The sequence below is a fragment of the Muntiacus reevesi genome, chromosome 7, assembly GCF_963930625.1.
Source record: "Muntiacus reevesi chromosome 7, mMunRee1.1, whole genome shotgun sequence".
Taxonomy (NCBI): Eukaryota; Metazoa; Chordata; class Mammalia; order Artiodactyla; family Cervidae; genus Muntiacus; species Muntiacus reevesi.
In genome coordinates this window covers 28,052,653-28,068,937 of record NC_089255.1, presented here as the reverse complement: position 1 = coordinate 28,068,937, position 16,285 = coordinate 28,052,653, and the positions used below count along the sequence as shown (strand labels likewise).

Below are 16,285 nucleotides of genomic sequence, written 5' to 3'. Positions count from 1 at the left end.
GAAGATCCCCTGGAGTAGGGGGGCATGGCAACCCATTCCAGTATTCTTGCTTGGAGAACTCCATGGACAGAGGAGCCTGGCTGGCTATGGACCATAGGGTTGCAAAGAGGCGGACCCAACAAAAGCGACTTAGCGTGCATGCATATTTTTAATACATATAAAATATTCTTTATTTACAATGTGTTTTAGCTTTATAAATCATTTTCACACTTTGTATAGACACCTGTTATCTGCCACATGCCTATCAACTGGACCTTAAAAGAGCCTTAAAGATTTTTCTAAGAGCCATATATTTGGGATAATAGAAAAGCTGCAAGTCAGTGTATTTTCTTAGAAAGACAGGATGACTGGAGCAACATGGGGTCATGTTTTAATGCCTTCTAAAAAGGTTTAAAATCCAAGTTTTAAAGATGATATTTTTGGAAACAACTGGGAAAGAAGTTGCTAGCAGAAAGAACAGCCTATGTACTGGTTCCGAGGCAAAGAGGGGGGAACCATGTTGATGACTTGAGGGCATTGGAGACGAGCCATCCTCTGTCACTGCTCTTTGTAAACAGATATTCACCAAGTACCTAGCACAGGCAGTGCTCTCTTCATGTTATTGTTGTTGAGTCACTAAGTCATGTCCAACTCTTTGCGACCTCAGGGACTGCAGCACGCCAGACTCCTCTGTCCTCCACTATCTCCCAGAGTTTGCTCAAACTCATGTTCATTGAATCGGTGATACCATCCAACCATCTCATCCTCTGTCGTCCCCTCTCCTGCCTCAATCTTTCCCAGCATCAGGGTCTTTTCCACTGAGTCAGCTCTTTACATCAGGTGGCCAAAGTATTGGAGCTCCAGCTTCAGCATCAGTCCTTCCAGTGAATAGCCAGGGTTGATTTCTTTTAGGATTTGACTGCTTTGCTCTCCTTGCATTCCAAGGGACTCTCAAGAGACTTCTCTAGCACTACAATTCAAAAGCATCATTTCTTTGGCACTCACCCTTCTTTATGGTCCAACTCACACATCCGTACATGACTACCGGAAAAACCATAGCTTTGACTGTTTGGATCTTTTTAGAGTCATCAAAGTGATGTCTCTACTTTTTAATATGCTGTGTAGGTTTATCATAGCTTTCCTTTCAAAAAGCAAGTGCCTTTTAATTTCATGGTTGCAGTCACCGTTTGCAGTGATTTTGGAGCCCAAGAAAATAAAATCTGTCACTGTTTCCACTTTTTCCCCTTCTATTTGCCATGAAGTGATGGGACCAGATGCTATGATTTTATTTTTTTTTAATGTTGAGCCAGTTTTTTTCACTCTCCTCTTTCACTGTCATTAAGAGGCTCTTTAGTTCCTCTTCACTTTCTGCCATTAGACTGGTATCATCTGCATATCTGAGGCTATCATCAGTGAGGCTGGAGAAAAACAAAGAACTAGGTAATTTAGGCTCATCCCCAAGGAAAGGAGCTTCCTGCAGTAGGCAGGGTTCAAAGTCCAGTGACACTGTGGACTCAGGGAGCTTACTTGTCTATAAGACTTTGACTCAACATAAGGAAGAGAAAAAGATCTTGTCTGTGTGCAGAGTTCTAAGAACTCCATGAGGTCTGAAGCCTTGATACTCAAAAGTGTGATCTGCTTATTAACAAATGCAAGGTCTCAGACCCCATGCTAGTCCTACTGATTCAGAAACTGCATTCAGACAAGATAACTCTGACAACTCCCATGTACTTTGAAGTATGAGAAGCAGTGGTCCAAAGTATACCCAAATGTAAATAGTAGCAAAATGAAGGAGTTAAATTTCTAGTTCAAAAAATAAATAAAATGAAAATCCAGAAAGGTAACCAATATGAAGCGATAGGTCAGAAATGGCAGTTGACCAATACAGGATGAAAATTCTAAAAGACTGGAATTGGAACTGAAAGTTAAGTGAAGAATATGAGCTGTCTCAGCAACAACAGATGAGCTTTTTATCTCTAAGAAGGGTCTTCTCGGGGGAGGGGGGTGTAAGTAGAGTAATAGAGAGGAATCAAGAAACTGCAGAAAAGAGTGATGATAGCATTTGGACGATTGTGTATGGAATTTATAGAAGACAAAGCTGGAAAGAATGAGAAGTTACAGATTATAGCCTTGAATACCAAGACTTGGTCTTTTTATTCAGGAAACTGTATTGTCTAATCTGGGCCCACTCTTCTTGGACTCCACTCTCTATGACATGGGGGGCTGTCCTAGGGTTTGAGCAGAAGAATACTATAAAGAAAGGGGATGCTTTAGGAGAACTCTGCTTTTAGAGATCATCTGTGCTGTAATGAAAGAGATGCCTCATCGACCCTTTGTATAGAGAGACATGATTTGACCTTCAGAATAACAAAGTCTATTATTAGGACTCTGTTTTATAATAGAATTGTACTGTATTATGTTAGCACATTGTACTGTAGCATTGCACTGCACTTTAATAACATGGAGACAAGATAATTGGGAGGCCTTTTCAGTTCTGTGATGGCTCAGGAGTCAGAGGAAGGGCAATTGAAAGGGAGTCTGCGTGCAATTCTTTGACTACAATAACTCAGAGGCTTAGAATAACCATAGAGCAGCTCTTTAACCATAGAGCATCTCCGCATAAAGGGGAAAGAGGCAGCAATTCTTGCCTTGAGCTGTTAGGAAAACCATCTGTTGAATATAAAACATTGTGTGCATTACAGCCCCTCAGAAAGCAAAATCCCCTGTGTGTGTGTGTGTTCTGGTGGCCAACATCCCAGCCTTGATTCAGGCCGTTTACCCCGCTGGGCTAAGTGTTTTTAGCCCTTTGGGGGAAGGAATGGGAGCAGGCATTACAATTCATGGCTGATTTTCTTTCCTCTGGGTGATTTATAAGCTGTCATCCCCATCCTCGTCTGCATCATAGATGACATACTCTTATCGGCTTCGTTTTCCTAATCATTGTTCTCTACCTGGCCTGCACCCTCACAGCTCTCAATGTTGTCACCGAAAGGCATCTGGAAGCTCAGAAGCTCTCACAGAGAAACCTTTGCTATTAGTCTTCCCTTTCATCCCATTTAAAGGAAAGAAAGATAAAATTCTGAACATCATTCTGGACCTCAGAACATGATGTCTGAAAGAGTTTAATTTAGAGCTGGTCTCCCTTGCTGCTGCTGCTGCCAGACACCCCCTGGGCACACCCTGCTTCGCTACAGCTTCAGCGTCTGCAGGGACAGCCTCCCAAGCTCTTCAGCTATCGGCCTGTCAGGGCTTAACAGATCCCCCAGCTCTGGCTCTACCAGCAGCCCTTCCACAGGCAGCAGGTGAAACTTTCTTGCAGGCAGAGTCACTGCCTTCTATGCACAAACGCGCTGGTACCTAGAGCCCCCAGTCCTTCTCTCCCCAGGTGGGTGCTATGCTTCTGGAAGTGGCTGTGATGGGAATGCAGCCTCTTGCTCCTTGTGTTTTCTGCGGAGCTTCTGACAATCTCAGTGCTGTCCCTGAGCTCCATCTTTGTGAGGCTTAGAAAATTAAAATTAATGGATCAAACATGAACTGCTGGATGGAGACTCTGAGACACACCCCAGGAATGGTCTGGGCAGCCGTCTCACCACTTCTCTCAATGCTCTCAGTTTTTCCATGACTAGGGAGTGATTGGCTCTCAGTAAATTTCTTCAGTTTGACATGGGATTTTAAAAAGGATCCATGGTTGGGGTGGTCTAGAGAATTGGTTTCTTTCCAAGCTCCTGAATTATAAAAAGACGACCTCTTGGGGGTCCCTCTTCCTAATCACACAACCCTATGAAGGCCTTGTGTTACAAAGTTTATCAGAACCTGGGGTCCTCTGCAGCATTTAAATGAATATGTTCTTGACATTCCTTTCCTCAAATAGGGATTTTATGTACATCTAGGTTCCAAATAATGCCGTTTGCAAATTTCCTCTTCAGACCTCTTCAGTGACATCAGCATAATTGCATCTACTAGTCTGCATGTCAGGATGGAGTATTGTTTTTCACCTTTATTTTTCCATCTTGTTACATCTCCTATCTCATTTGAGCTGGGGGTTATAGTTGAGTTGTGTACAAAGTGTGAATCCTTGTGTGTAGGTGACATTGTTCACAGTGATGCCACGTGGCCTTACCAAGTGGATCTGTCCGTGCAGATAAGACCAACTCCAGGGAGCCATGTGGCCACTTGTGACAGGCAGCCCTTCTCCTCCTGGGGCCCTGGAGTGCTTTGTGGTTGAAGATCTCCAGCTGCCTGACCTGGAGGCAAACTAGTCAACTATATAACACTTGGGAAAATCATCCGAAACGTGAAGGAAGAGTTCATCACAAAGCCAGTCACTGGAAATGAGAGTTAGAAAGCAGGCATCCGGGTCTCAGTCCCCGCTGCTTACTCTGGACGGCTCCTCTGGCAGTCTTGTTCACATTCTGGCCCTGCATACGCTTCAGGAGACAGTCCTTTGAGCAAGTTACTCAAATTGTTAGGCCTCAGTTTCCTCACTGTAAGACAGTCATAATATATCCATAGAGTGCTAAGCCCAGGACCTGACACCTAGAAGGCACTTGATAAATATTAGCTGGTGTGGTTTATCATCATTGTCACTCCCTCTATCAAGCAGAGTTACTGAGTTGCATGGAGTTGTAATGCCTCAAGTGAGGAAGTTGTGGAGAAGGAGTGATCCTTAGCTGGAGCCTCTCCACCAGGTGGAGGGAGCTGATCCATTTGTAAAGTATTCCTCCCCAGGAGAAAGTGCTGGTGCCTTTGAGGATGTCGCTTAGCTCTCAGCCCTTTCTGGGGTTTCGCTTTTTTGACGGAAGCCTGGGATTTAGGTTCTGGTCTGCCGCTGTACAGAGTTGCCCCGCTGTGCCCACTTAGCCCCCAGGAGCCCCTGACACTCCCTCCCGTTGCTTTGACATACCCGACTTTTGCTGCTGCTGAGGAGCCTGTTTTCAGGCATGTTTAGCTCTCCCCCGTAGAGATGGCTTCTGCCCCAGAGGGCCAGTGCTCTGCTCTGCAATGAGGGCAGCCCTCTGCCCCGGGGCATAACTGCTGTTTAAATCTGGGGCATTCACCCCCTGTAACCTTCCCCCCTGCTCTTGCCCACTGACTGGCAGCTGGCCTGTGACTCAGAGCGACAGCAAAGTACTGTCCCCTCTGCTGATGTCTTAGGAACAAAGAGGAGCCCATGTTCCTTAGAAAAAGGGCTTTGTACAAATATGACCTTTTTTCCTTTCCGTGTGCATCTTACATTGTCAAGGTGTCTATAATTAGGAAGTCACTGATGTGACCTGAAGTTATTCAGCAGTCCTCATGTTTTGAATCTGCTGCTTACTTATCCTATCACTCAAGTTATTGGAAAAGAAAGGGAAAGAGTGGCTTTCTTTTTTTTATTGATTTTATTGAAGTGCCCTTGATTTACAATATTGTGTTAATTTCTCTTGTACAGCAAAGTGGTTCAGTTTTATATATACACACACATATACATACTATATGTGTATGCGTATATATATATATATATGCATTTTTTCATATTCTTTTCCATTTATAACAGGATATCAAATATAGTTCCCTGTGCTATACAGTAGGACTTTGTTGTCTATCCATTCTGTGTATAATAGTTTGCATTTGCTAACCCCAAACTTCAAACATCCCTCCTCACCCCCCTCTCCCTTGGCAACCACAAGTCTATTCTATATGTCTATGAATTTGTTTCTGTTTCATAGATAAGTTCATTTATGTCATATTTTAGATTCCATATATAAGTGATATCCTGTGGCATTTGTCTTTCTCTGACTTTCTTCACTCAGTATGATAATCTCTAGGTCCATCCACATTGCTGCAAATGGCAGTTTTTCATCCTTTTTATGACTGGCTAGTATTCCATTGCGTGTATGTACTGCGTCGTCTTTATCCATCATTTGTCAATGGACATTTAGGTTGCTTCCAAGTCTTGGCTATTGTAAATAGTGCTGCTCTGAGTATAGGGGCACAAAAGTCTTCTTAAATTATAATTTTGTCCAGATATATGCCTGGGATTGGGAATACTGGATCATATGGAACTCTGCTTTTAGTTTTTTGAGAAACCTCCATACTGTTCTCCATAGTAGCTGCACCAACTTACATTCCCCACCAACAGTGTCAGAGTTCCTTTTTCTCCACTTCCAAGAGACTTTCTTAAGATGTCATGTCTCTGCTCACATCAGGGATGGAATGCTTCAAAATCAGGTCTTCCAGATAAAGCTACTCTAGTGGTACTTGTCCAGGTTGGAAACAAAAGTAATGTCTTGCAAGTGGGGATGTCTTACCACACACCATTCTCTCTCCCACATTCCATTTGTCATCCTCATTTGTCTAAGCCCCTGGCAACCAGGATGATTTCTTTTCCTTCTTTCACATCTCACAGCATAAAGCAGAGACCTCTGTTCCAACAGGCACCCCAAAACTGTGCCAACAAGTAGTCCTTATTCCATCCTAGAGTCATATCTTCAAAGCTTCCTTACTTATAAAAATCTCTGTCTATAGAAGGGGGTAGTTTCATCTATTATAGTCTCAAAGGCTATGAAGCATAGTCTCAGAAGCATAACAATGCTCAGAAGGTCCATGAATCTGATCGACCAGACCTTCCACCTTCTTGAGGGATGGGCCACCACTAGTGGTCCTGGGTGGAGGCTCTCTGGATCACCTTCATTGCTAGGATTTCACTGTAGCTCTCTTACTTAGAAGTAGTATTAAACAGTATCACATAGTATGCTAAATAAGTTCATAGTTTCTGTAAACAACCAACTCAGCTTGGGAGGGATTTATCTTTCACTTATGTGACTTATTTACATAGAAACTTTGTGATTTAGGTAACAGTATAAACACTCCTTTCTTAGGAGTGACACGGTTTTCTTTATGGAGGGCTCCAAGCCCTGGTTTAGCCTCCAGCCTTGAGCCCTTTGTCCTTTTCCAAGCAGTCTGCAGCCTCAGCTGCCCTCCGGCTGCCTGCCTCATGTCTTCCCAGGACTGGGATAATTAGTGTTTTCCCAGCTCTGCTGATTTGTTGGTCCACAATTATGATTCATAAATAGCCCACAAACAAGAACACTAAGCGATCTGAACTTCTGCTTTGGGTCTGCTCTACATGGCAGTGCTTTTCTTTATTATGATGAGGACTCAGAAAAGAGCTTGGAGAGACAGTAAGTGTAGGAGCGAATGGTTTTCTACAGCTCCTGCTTGAAAATCTCACTTTCCTACTTAAGAGGGAGGGGACTGTAACAGGAGACGGGGAGGATGGGGTTTATAAGATGTATTTTGTAAACAAGCAGTTATAGTGCTAGCATCCAAAGCTTCTTAGCATACTCTCAAATGACAAGAGCCATTATACCTCTCATTTCACTGGAGAAAATGCTGGGACCTAGAGAAATTTGGCAGTTTACATCAAGTCATTCTTTGGGCTTCTTGCATTGTTTTATTTTGGGCAAAATTTAAAATTACCCAGGGTTTAAGATATGGAAGCAATCTAAGTACCTATAGACAGATGAATGATTAAAAGATGATGTGTCTGTATATTTATGTACATATGTATGTATATACCTGTACCACATACATTCACACACACATACAAATATTAGTTAGCCATAAAAAAGAATGAAATTCTGCTATTTGCAGCACCATGGGTGGATCCAGAGAGTATTATGTTTAGTGAAATAAGTCTGACAAAGGCAAATGCTGTGTGTTATCACTTTTGGTGAAATTAAAAAATAAAACAACTGAATATATATAACAAAGAAGAAAGAGACTCACAGATACAGAGAACAAACTAGTGATAAACAGTGGGGAGAAGGTAGAGGGGAGGAGCAAGATAGGGCTATGAGATTAAGAGACACAGACTACTATGTATCAGAGATAAAAAACAAGAGTATATTGTACAGCAAAGGGAAATATAGCCATTGTTTTGTAATAACTTCAAATGGAATACAATCTATTTAAATATTGATTCACTGTGTCGTATACCTGAAACTAATATAATATTGTAAATCAACTATAACTCAATTTAAAAGAACGTGTATCTCCAGAGATAAATAATAAAAAATTACCCAGGGCCTAATTGGTGCTAGTGATGAAGAACTTGCCTGCCAATGCAGGAGACGTAAGAGATGCGGATTCAGTCCCTGGGTTGGGAAGACCCCCTGCAGAAGGGCAACCCTCTCCAGTATTCTTGCCTGGAGAATCCCATGGGCAGAAGACCCTGGCGGGCTACAGTCCATGGGGTCACAAAGAGTCGGGCATGACTGAAGTGACTTAGCACACAAGTAATATCAGCTTTAACTAAGACATAAATAAAGAATTTCACTTTTTCTCTTATTGGTTTTACTTTTCCAGATGACATTACTGGATGATTGTTTTTTCTGCCAATCATTTTGAACCAGACTCACTTGTCTTTCCCATATACCAAGGGCAGCTGTCAACCCCACATGGTCTCCTGTTGTTGAGTATATGGGCCAGGAAGAAAGAAAAGGATGCTGTCCTGTCTTTTCTACTGGAACTCAAAGCTGTGGAGGAAGCAAGGGTTCTGCTTCCTCCCAGCCTCCCGGGACAGTCCTGCAGGCTGACCGAGCTCTCTCACCACTCTGCAGGCTTCGTGCCCATCTGCTCCCTGGGGCTGTCTCAGATCGGCCGCATGAACCTCGGGATGGATGCCAGCACCTTCAAGTTTTATACCATGTGCGGCCTCCAAGAGGGCTTTGAGCCTTTTGCTGTCAACATGAATCGTGACGTGGCCATGTGGTTCAGCAAACGCCTCCCAACATTTGTCAACGTGCCCAAGGACCATCCACAGATAGAGGTAAGCTACATGTGCACATCGTGGGGGGCCCTGGCAGGGCAGGGGGACCAGGCACTGAGCTCCCACTGATGTTCCTGTCACAGCTGGTTCATGCCTAAGTCCACACCCTGGCTGTCCCCAGTCACCTCCTTGCCAGACTCCAGAGCTGTCATTACAGGCACCTTGGTTGTGGCAGCTGAGTGGCATCTTACAAGGGGTAACCAACCACCTTGCAGATCCATATCCCCAAATTTTTGGGCCACTACATTTTCTCCAGATGTTGTTATAGTAGTATTAGAGCAAAACAGCATCTAGAGTCCTTAAATGTCATTTTCCTAAAATAGTCCAATACCTGCACTTAGGATGATATGTCCCGGTCATTGTTCTCCTCTGCTCAGGACTTAATGTCTTTTAGGCTGTGTTTAATTCCTGCAGAACCATGTCCAGCTTTTTAGGTGGAGGTGCAGTAGTTGATTATGGTGCTCATACCTTGTGTGGGGAGCAGAGAGGCAGAGAAGCCAAAGATTGTAAGGGTCCTGATTTGGGTTCTGGTTCTACATCTCCTTGCACTGCATCACCCACCCACACCACGAATTTTTCATGGTGTCAGGGTGGGACGGGAGCTGATGGGATGTCAGACAGATCAACTCTACTGAAGTGTTAGATTCAAGGGCTCGCTTCCACCAGAGCATAAGTCTCCTTCACTCACCTCCCAGTCTAAATTCAGCAAGCATCAGCTCTTCATCCTCCCCTTTCCCCCAAACCCTTAAATAGTACAGACTTGAATTTCTCCAATTTCTACCTGATAGTTACTTTAGAAAGCTGACTTATAAACATTTTGGAAGTCATGAGCCCCTTTGACGAGCCAATGGGCTCTAGAGACCCTCCACTTAGAAAAATATGCAGACCCCACAAACCTAGGTAAGCATGCTCATGGGCCGCAGGATGGGAACTGTGCTCTAGAATGCAGGGAGAAGTGCTCAGATCATAACAAAATCGTCATTGTAAGTCTGCTCACTTCCTCTACTCCCCATCCCACCCCCGCACATAACTTCAAGCATCCAGTTGTGATCTTTCCTCCTCCACTGCACTCCCCGAAGAGCTCACGCCCTGGAGCTGGGAATTTCCTCCTTTGTTGGGAGCCTCTGTGTGACTCAGGCTGCAACTGTGTAAAGGTGGGCAATCCACAGGGTCCTCTGAGGAAACTCTAATGTCACTTCTGGAGTCTTGGGCTTTCTGGCGCCTTCTCCCTTAGATAGTCTCATGCCCACTGACATGGGAAACCTATGGAAAGTTTCTTCTTTAGCCGCTCGCCACCTTCCTAAAAGGTCAGCATCAGCAAGCACACTGCAACACCCCTGCTGCCTGGCACCCCTGAGCTTGCAGAAAATCCAGCAGTCATGTTATCAAATTCCTAATCTCCCCAGCCAGAGGTGGGTCTATGATATTTTGTTGGGCAGGGTCCACATTAGGATAAGGGTAATGGTTGGGTTACCACTCGTGACCACCTTTGCAGTTCGCAGAAAGCCTTCCGTAGGTGGTCAGTGAGGGCAGAGAGGGTGGGCGGGCTCAGGCTGTCATGTGAAGCTGGTGGCATTTCCAGGTGGTGAGGATCGACGGCACCCTGGATACCCCTCCCTGCCTCAAGGTGACCCACAAGACATTCGGCACCCAGAACAGCAGTGCCACCATGATCTACTGCCGCCTGAGCGTGCCCGTCGAGTGCCATGCCTCCTTCAGCCACAGCCCCTGTATGGATAGTGATGCTTTCCAGAAAAGGTGAGGAGGGGGTGGCTCCAGCTCTCAGAGGGGCTCAGCGTGTCTGCTGCAAAGGTGACTTTTTGTCTGCTGCTCGCTGCACCATGGCACAAGTGGAGTCCGGTCTGTAGGGTTCCCTCTGCTTTCAGTCAGGAAAGAAAGAAGGCTGTGTGCTCACACGTGTGTGTGCCCATGCATGTGTGTGTATGCGCACAGTGTACAACTAGAGGGCCAATCAAGCTTAACGATGTCAAATCCCGTGGACACGTTTCTGCTCTTCTCAAGCTCTCTGAGTCCCAGTCCCTAGCCTCCTTGCAACCTGTAATTCCTCTGTTTGGGAGTAGAAAAGAATGTAAGTGTGTGAGAGGGTGCAATTGTTATTGTCATTGTGTGAAATCAGAAGCCTCTGTAGGCAGATACTGCCCTCTTTGCATAACTGTGGCCAGTGTCCAGCGCAGTAGCTGTGTGACTCATGAGTAATGTGACTTCCTTCTGCCTGATAAGGAATATATTCCTTGCTCTCTTTCATCCCTTCATGTCTAGTTTTAATCACTGATGTATGGCTCCTGCAGGTCTCCTCAAGAGTTTTACTATCTACCAAGCTTTAAACAAGCAAAGCTGTTTGAGAGAACAGGATAATGTTTCCCAGGGTATCCCTGCCTACATTATTACCATCTCTCCAGCCTCCTCCTTGCCCTAGCTTACATCTGGGCTGACAGACAAGAGTTGGAAGGCACAGTCCTGCCTGCCGGTAGCAGGTTGCAGATGAAAAGTTCCAAGATCAGTTGGGATCACTCATATGTGGGAAATAGCCAGCTTCCTAAACTTGTCTTCATTATTAAAGGTAGATCAATTGCCTGTCACACTTGTGGGCTTCGTTATAGAACTGAAGAACTAAAACATGGATTATCTTCCCCCTCAGGAAACAGATGCAAGAAATACTCTCTCAAACAACAACAGTAAGTAAATGTGCTCAATTATGGTTTTAATTATTGGATTCTTTGCCATGCCTGGTAATATGCCCCTTACAGCAAAGATCTGTCTAGAGATCCTCTTTAATTGCCAATTACTCTGCCTTTTAATATCCATCTTAATGCTTCCAGAACATATCTATGGCATCTCTCAAGTGGGGGAAAGAAAAACAGTTATTCAGTGCAAAACAGAACTCTACCTAGAGCATCTAATTGGGCACCATTCTGTACTTGGTGTCCACCAGGGACCCAGCACTGCCTTTCTGATTGAAAGGAACATCAGTTGAGGGGGAAAGGGGGGCTGTTAATTTAATCCTTTTGTTTGCTCTTTTATGTAAACTTCTGTGAATCAACTCTCTCATCTCTCTGAGCAGTGCCAGGATTTGACTGTTGAAAGCAGTCAAATGAGCAAAAGGAGCAGGGAGCCAGCCCAGAAGATGGAGGCTGCTTTTGGTTCTTTTTCTATAAACAGTGGTCAGAAAGCAGTGCTTCCTAATTTCTTTCTTCCTTTTGAGGTTTCCTGGTGGTTCAGTGGTAAAGAATCTGCCTTCCAGTGCAGGAGACTGGGATCTGATCCCTGGGTCAGGAAGATCCCCGGAGAAGGAAATGGCAACTCACTCCAGTATTCTTTGCCTGGGAAGCCCCATGGACAGAGGAGCCTGGTGGGCTACAGGACATGGGGTTGCAAAGAACCAGACATTACTTAGCAACTCAACAACAACAACACATCTTTCTTTAGCCCCTGACCAAAAAAAAAAAAAAAACACAAACAAAACTCTTTGTCAGAAATGCACATCACCCCTTCTATAAAGTTATCCTGCAAGCCGGTATTCATAGGTTAATTGTCAGGCATAAGGTTCTTGCCTTGGCGTGTCACACACTTGCTATGTGCGGAGCACTGCAGTGAGTACACTGTATCACCTTCCCCCTTAATTTCCACTGCAACCCTGAGAGATGAACAATCTCTTGCACTCCAAGACACGGAAGACAAATGACTTGTCTAAGGTCACACGATTAATAGCTGCCAGGGCCAAGATTCCAGCACAGGTTGTGTCTGGCTGACTCTTTTCTCTTCCAATCAAAAAACTGGAGATAACAACAAATATGAGGACTTCATTTAGAATAAATGTGTTCCGTTTCATAAAGAAAATGATGAAGCAGTCACCTAACTCAGTGCTTCAGTTGCTATTACAACAGTGGTGATAAACTTCACAAACTGTTACAGTGCCTACCAAGAATGGCTGTAGTTTTCAGCCCTGCCTGTCACTGAGCCTAATGACCGTATGAAGCACATTTGGCCACAATGTGGGCTTTTTCTTTTGTAGCATCCTTTTTAAGACTTAAAAAAATATATCCCTGGACTTCCCTGCAGAAGTGGCAAGTGGCCTTGTTCTCTGAACCTTGACTGTTCTCTCTGAAGGCAGAGACAGTGCCCAGCTCCCCCCAGCAGCCCGGGGAACCAGAAGAGGGTGAGGGTTTTACACTGACCGTTGAGTGGCTGCCTCTAATCTCTGCAGTAGCAGCATCTTCTGGGCAGAGGGTGACAGATTAGGTGCCTGACTGTCTAGGTGCTAAAGCACAACAGAAAGCAGGAAAATAAGGAAGCCAGGTTCTCTCATCAGCCCTGCCCCTAGTCCAGAGAGCAGTGGCACACCTCCAGTACAGAGTGTGCTTTCTAAGAAAAGGGGCCAAGTGGGCTGCTGTGTAATGTCTACCTCGTGAGCCCATTCCCCCCAACTGGGGTCACTCACTCCATCTGTGGTCTCTCCCCAGCAGTGCTACTATGCAATCCGCATCTTTGCCGGACAAGACCCCTCCTGCGTGTGGGTCGGATGGGTGACTCCGGATTATCACTTGTACAGTGAAAAGTTTGACCTGAATAAAAACTGTACTGTGACTGTTACTCTGGGGGACGAAAGAGGCCGAGTCCACGAAAGGTAAGAGGACTTCCAAGGGGCAGGTTTGGCCATCAGGTTCCTCCCTCCCTCATCCAGCAGTCTTTTTCCTCTCTCTGCTCACAACTCAAAGAAGGAAACATCCCAACTTCTATTATAAAGAGGGAAAAAAAGCACAGACTTAAAATCCTTGAGTGAATGAGCTTGGGGCGGGGCGGTGGAGCAGGTACTTTGGTGGGAGAAGTTATTATCAGCCAAAATAAAGGACAGTTTCATTACGTATATAAAACATGACCCAGGAATGGGAAATAACAGATGGACAATTGAGAGGTCTAAGCCCCCTCTAAGTCTTTTCTCTGTGATTTCTGGGCAAGTCCCAAGTTCTACAACATTAGAACAAGCCAGAGAAAAATCCTCAGGTGCTTGAGGGAAATAAATTCCAAAGATGTACCACATCACACAGCAGCTGATCAACTCAGAACTCCCCATCCTAAAAGTTGGTAATGGCTGAGAGAATAAAGACCATCAAAGAGACATGACGAATTCAGAAATAATTACCGCCGGGTAGAAATTAGGGCTCTTGAAGAAAAACATGTCTTAGGTACACCCATATCCTCCCACCAGTCCACTAGAACTGCCATCAGAAAAAAGATCTTTGGCCAGCAATGCCCCAGAGATGAACCAGCAGACTTTATTTCCACCTCAGTGAGATTTCCTAGAGTCCCTGCCGTTACAGACTTATATAGAAATGCAAGAAATTGGTCCTCATGCTGACCTTTATCCCTAAAAAGCAAGGATGTTTTGCAATCAATGCTCTTTAGATGCTACTTGCTCATCAAAGTCTAGGGGCCGAGGTCTGGCGTGATTGCTGTGTCCTGGGAGACCATGGTGGCGGGCAGTGAAGAGGACAGAGTTTGGAAGCAAATTGCCCCCATTTTAAACTGGGTTCCAGTGCTTTCTAGACTAGACTAGGTGTGACTTTGGGCCTGTTACTTACCCACCCTGGGTCTAAATCTCCCCATTCATAAAATGAGAAGAATAGTTGTAATCTAACAGAATGTTATGAGGGTTGAGGTAAAACATAGATAGGTGCCTGCAGCAGTGCCTTGACCCAAGTACTCAATAAACATCACTCTTATTACCATAACTCATGTTGTGAGACCCAAAGGAGATGCTGTGACCAAATGCAATATCTGGTTTGGTTACAAAGGAAAGTATGTGAAAGCCCTTGTCCAGTCCAGACTTCACTCTTCAGCCAAAAGAACAAAAAGCCAGAGGGTCTCCTCCCAGCTGGGTCCCTTGCTCCAGTTTTCTGGCTGAGCCACACCAGACTGATGATTTTATTTTTCTGAGCCTCAGTCCACACTCATTGAGAAAAGTATGTGATACATTGGCACCTAGAATAAGATGCAGTAAATAGTAGGTGTTCAAGAACTCTTGGTTCTTTGTCTTGTATAATAAGAAATAAACACGGGATCGATTTTCAGATGCTTTCGGGCATTTCAAACTTGAGCCCTTTAAAACAGGACCAAAGTTAGCACTTCACACTCCCATGACTTTCATACATTATTAACTGAATTCTGTAGTCATCAATGTACTTAGTAGTCTAATCACTGGGAAGCAGTAGTAACACAGCTGCAGTTTAACCTTAATGAAAATCTAGCAATGGCTATAACTCACTTGAAAGGAGCAGTTTGCATTGGCTCTGCCTGAGGGCATTTACACTGGGAAACCAGCCCCACTGGTGCCCTAGAGAAGAAGCAAGCAGAGGAGGTAAAGGCATGCTTACAAAGGGGATTTCTAGTTGTTGGGCAAAGTGATAGCCTTCGAGAATCAGAAAGAACCTGGGAGAATTCTAATCAAACGCTTGGCTTTCCAAGGCAAAATCAGATCGACCTTAGGAAGTTTAAAGGGCTGATGTGGTGTCCCATATAGAGTCACTTTCTCCTTCGTATGTGCTTAGTCATTCAGTTGTGTCCAACTCTTTGCAACCCCATGGCCTATAGCCCGCCAGACTCCTCTGTTCATGGGGATTCTTGGGGCAAGAATACCAGAGTGGGTTGTTATGCCCTCCTCCAGGGGATCTTCCCAACCCAGGGACTGAACCCAGGTATCCTGCATTGAAGGCAGACTCTTTACCATCTGAGCCACCAGGGAAGTCCTTTAGCCTGAGACAAGTCATTTGATGCAACTTTAAGTTCTCAGGCCCCTCAGATGGACACACCAGGGCTGGGCTTGCCCTCAATCATCATAAGCGGCTCTGGGAGCCCATGTACTGCTTCTCCAGGGCCCATCCAGTGGTTGAAATCTTACCATTAAGAAATTGGGCTTTGGGGATTCAAAATCTTTTGGTTATTATAGTTGGCATTTTCATCTAAATGCCTATGATGGCGTTTTCTTCGTGGGGGTGATAGCCAGCTAGCTGAGAAAGGTACCCAAGTGTGTAGGTGTGGAAGGGTCAGGGTGCAGAAGGCAGGACTCCAGACAGCTGGGAGGGCAGGTAGTACAGGTCAGGAGGCGAGAGGACATCAGAGATTAACCTTATACATTTTGCAAGTCTTCCGTGGCCCAGGTCTGCCATCCTAGGGAATGTGGGCCTGCATCTCAAGTGTTCAGTGGCCTTTTGCCCTGGCACTGAGCTGGGATTCAGGACACAGACCTTTTTGTTCCTACCTCTTATACCAAACCTCTCTTTAAGTCCACATGCACCTTCAGTTCTCCCCTCTAATACTGTGGTCCCTGTCATCTGTTTCAGAAACGTGAATTGACAATGAGCCAGGAAACAGATGACCTGAACACTCTGCTCTTTGAAGCAGATAAATTGCCACATTCCTAAACTCAGTGAATTCACTTAAGAAAAACAGTTATTGGAGGCTGATTGGAAAGCTTCC

General features: G+C 44.9%; 1 protein-coding gene across 1 annotated transcript in view; it reads left to right on the top strand.

Annotated features, from left to right (window-relative positions):
* The window catches only part of RYR3 (ryanodine receptor 3), a 368,483-nt gene that overhangs the window by 161,614 nt on the left and 190,584 nt on the right, over positions 1-16,285 (top strand). Inside the window, exons 28-31 of the mRNA XM_065942024.1 lie at positions 8,583-8,791; positions 10,374-10,549; positions 11,451-11,487; positions 13,273-13,436. Of these exons, the coding sequence (XP_065798096.1) occupies positions 8,583-8,791; positions 10,374-10,549; positions 11,451-11,487; positions 13,273-13,436 (586 nt within the window). The remainder of the gene's footprint in view (positions 1-8,582; positions 8,792-10,373; positions 10,550-11,450; positions 11,488-13,272; positions 13,437-16,285) is intronic.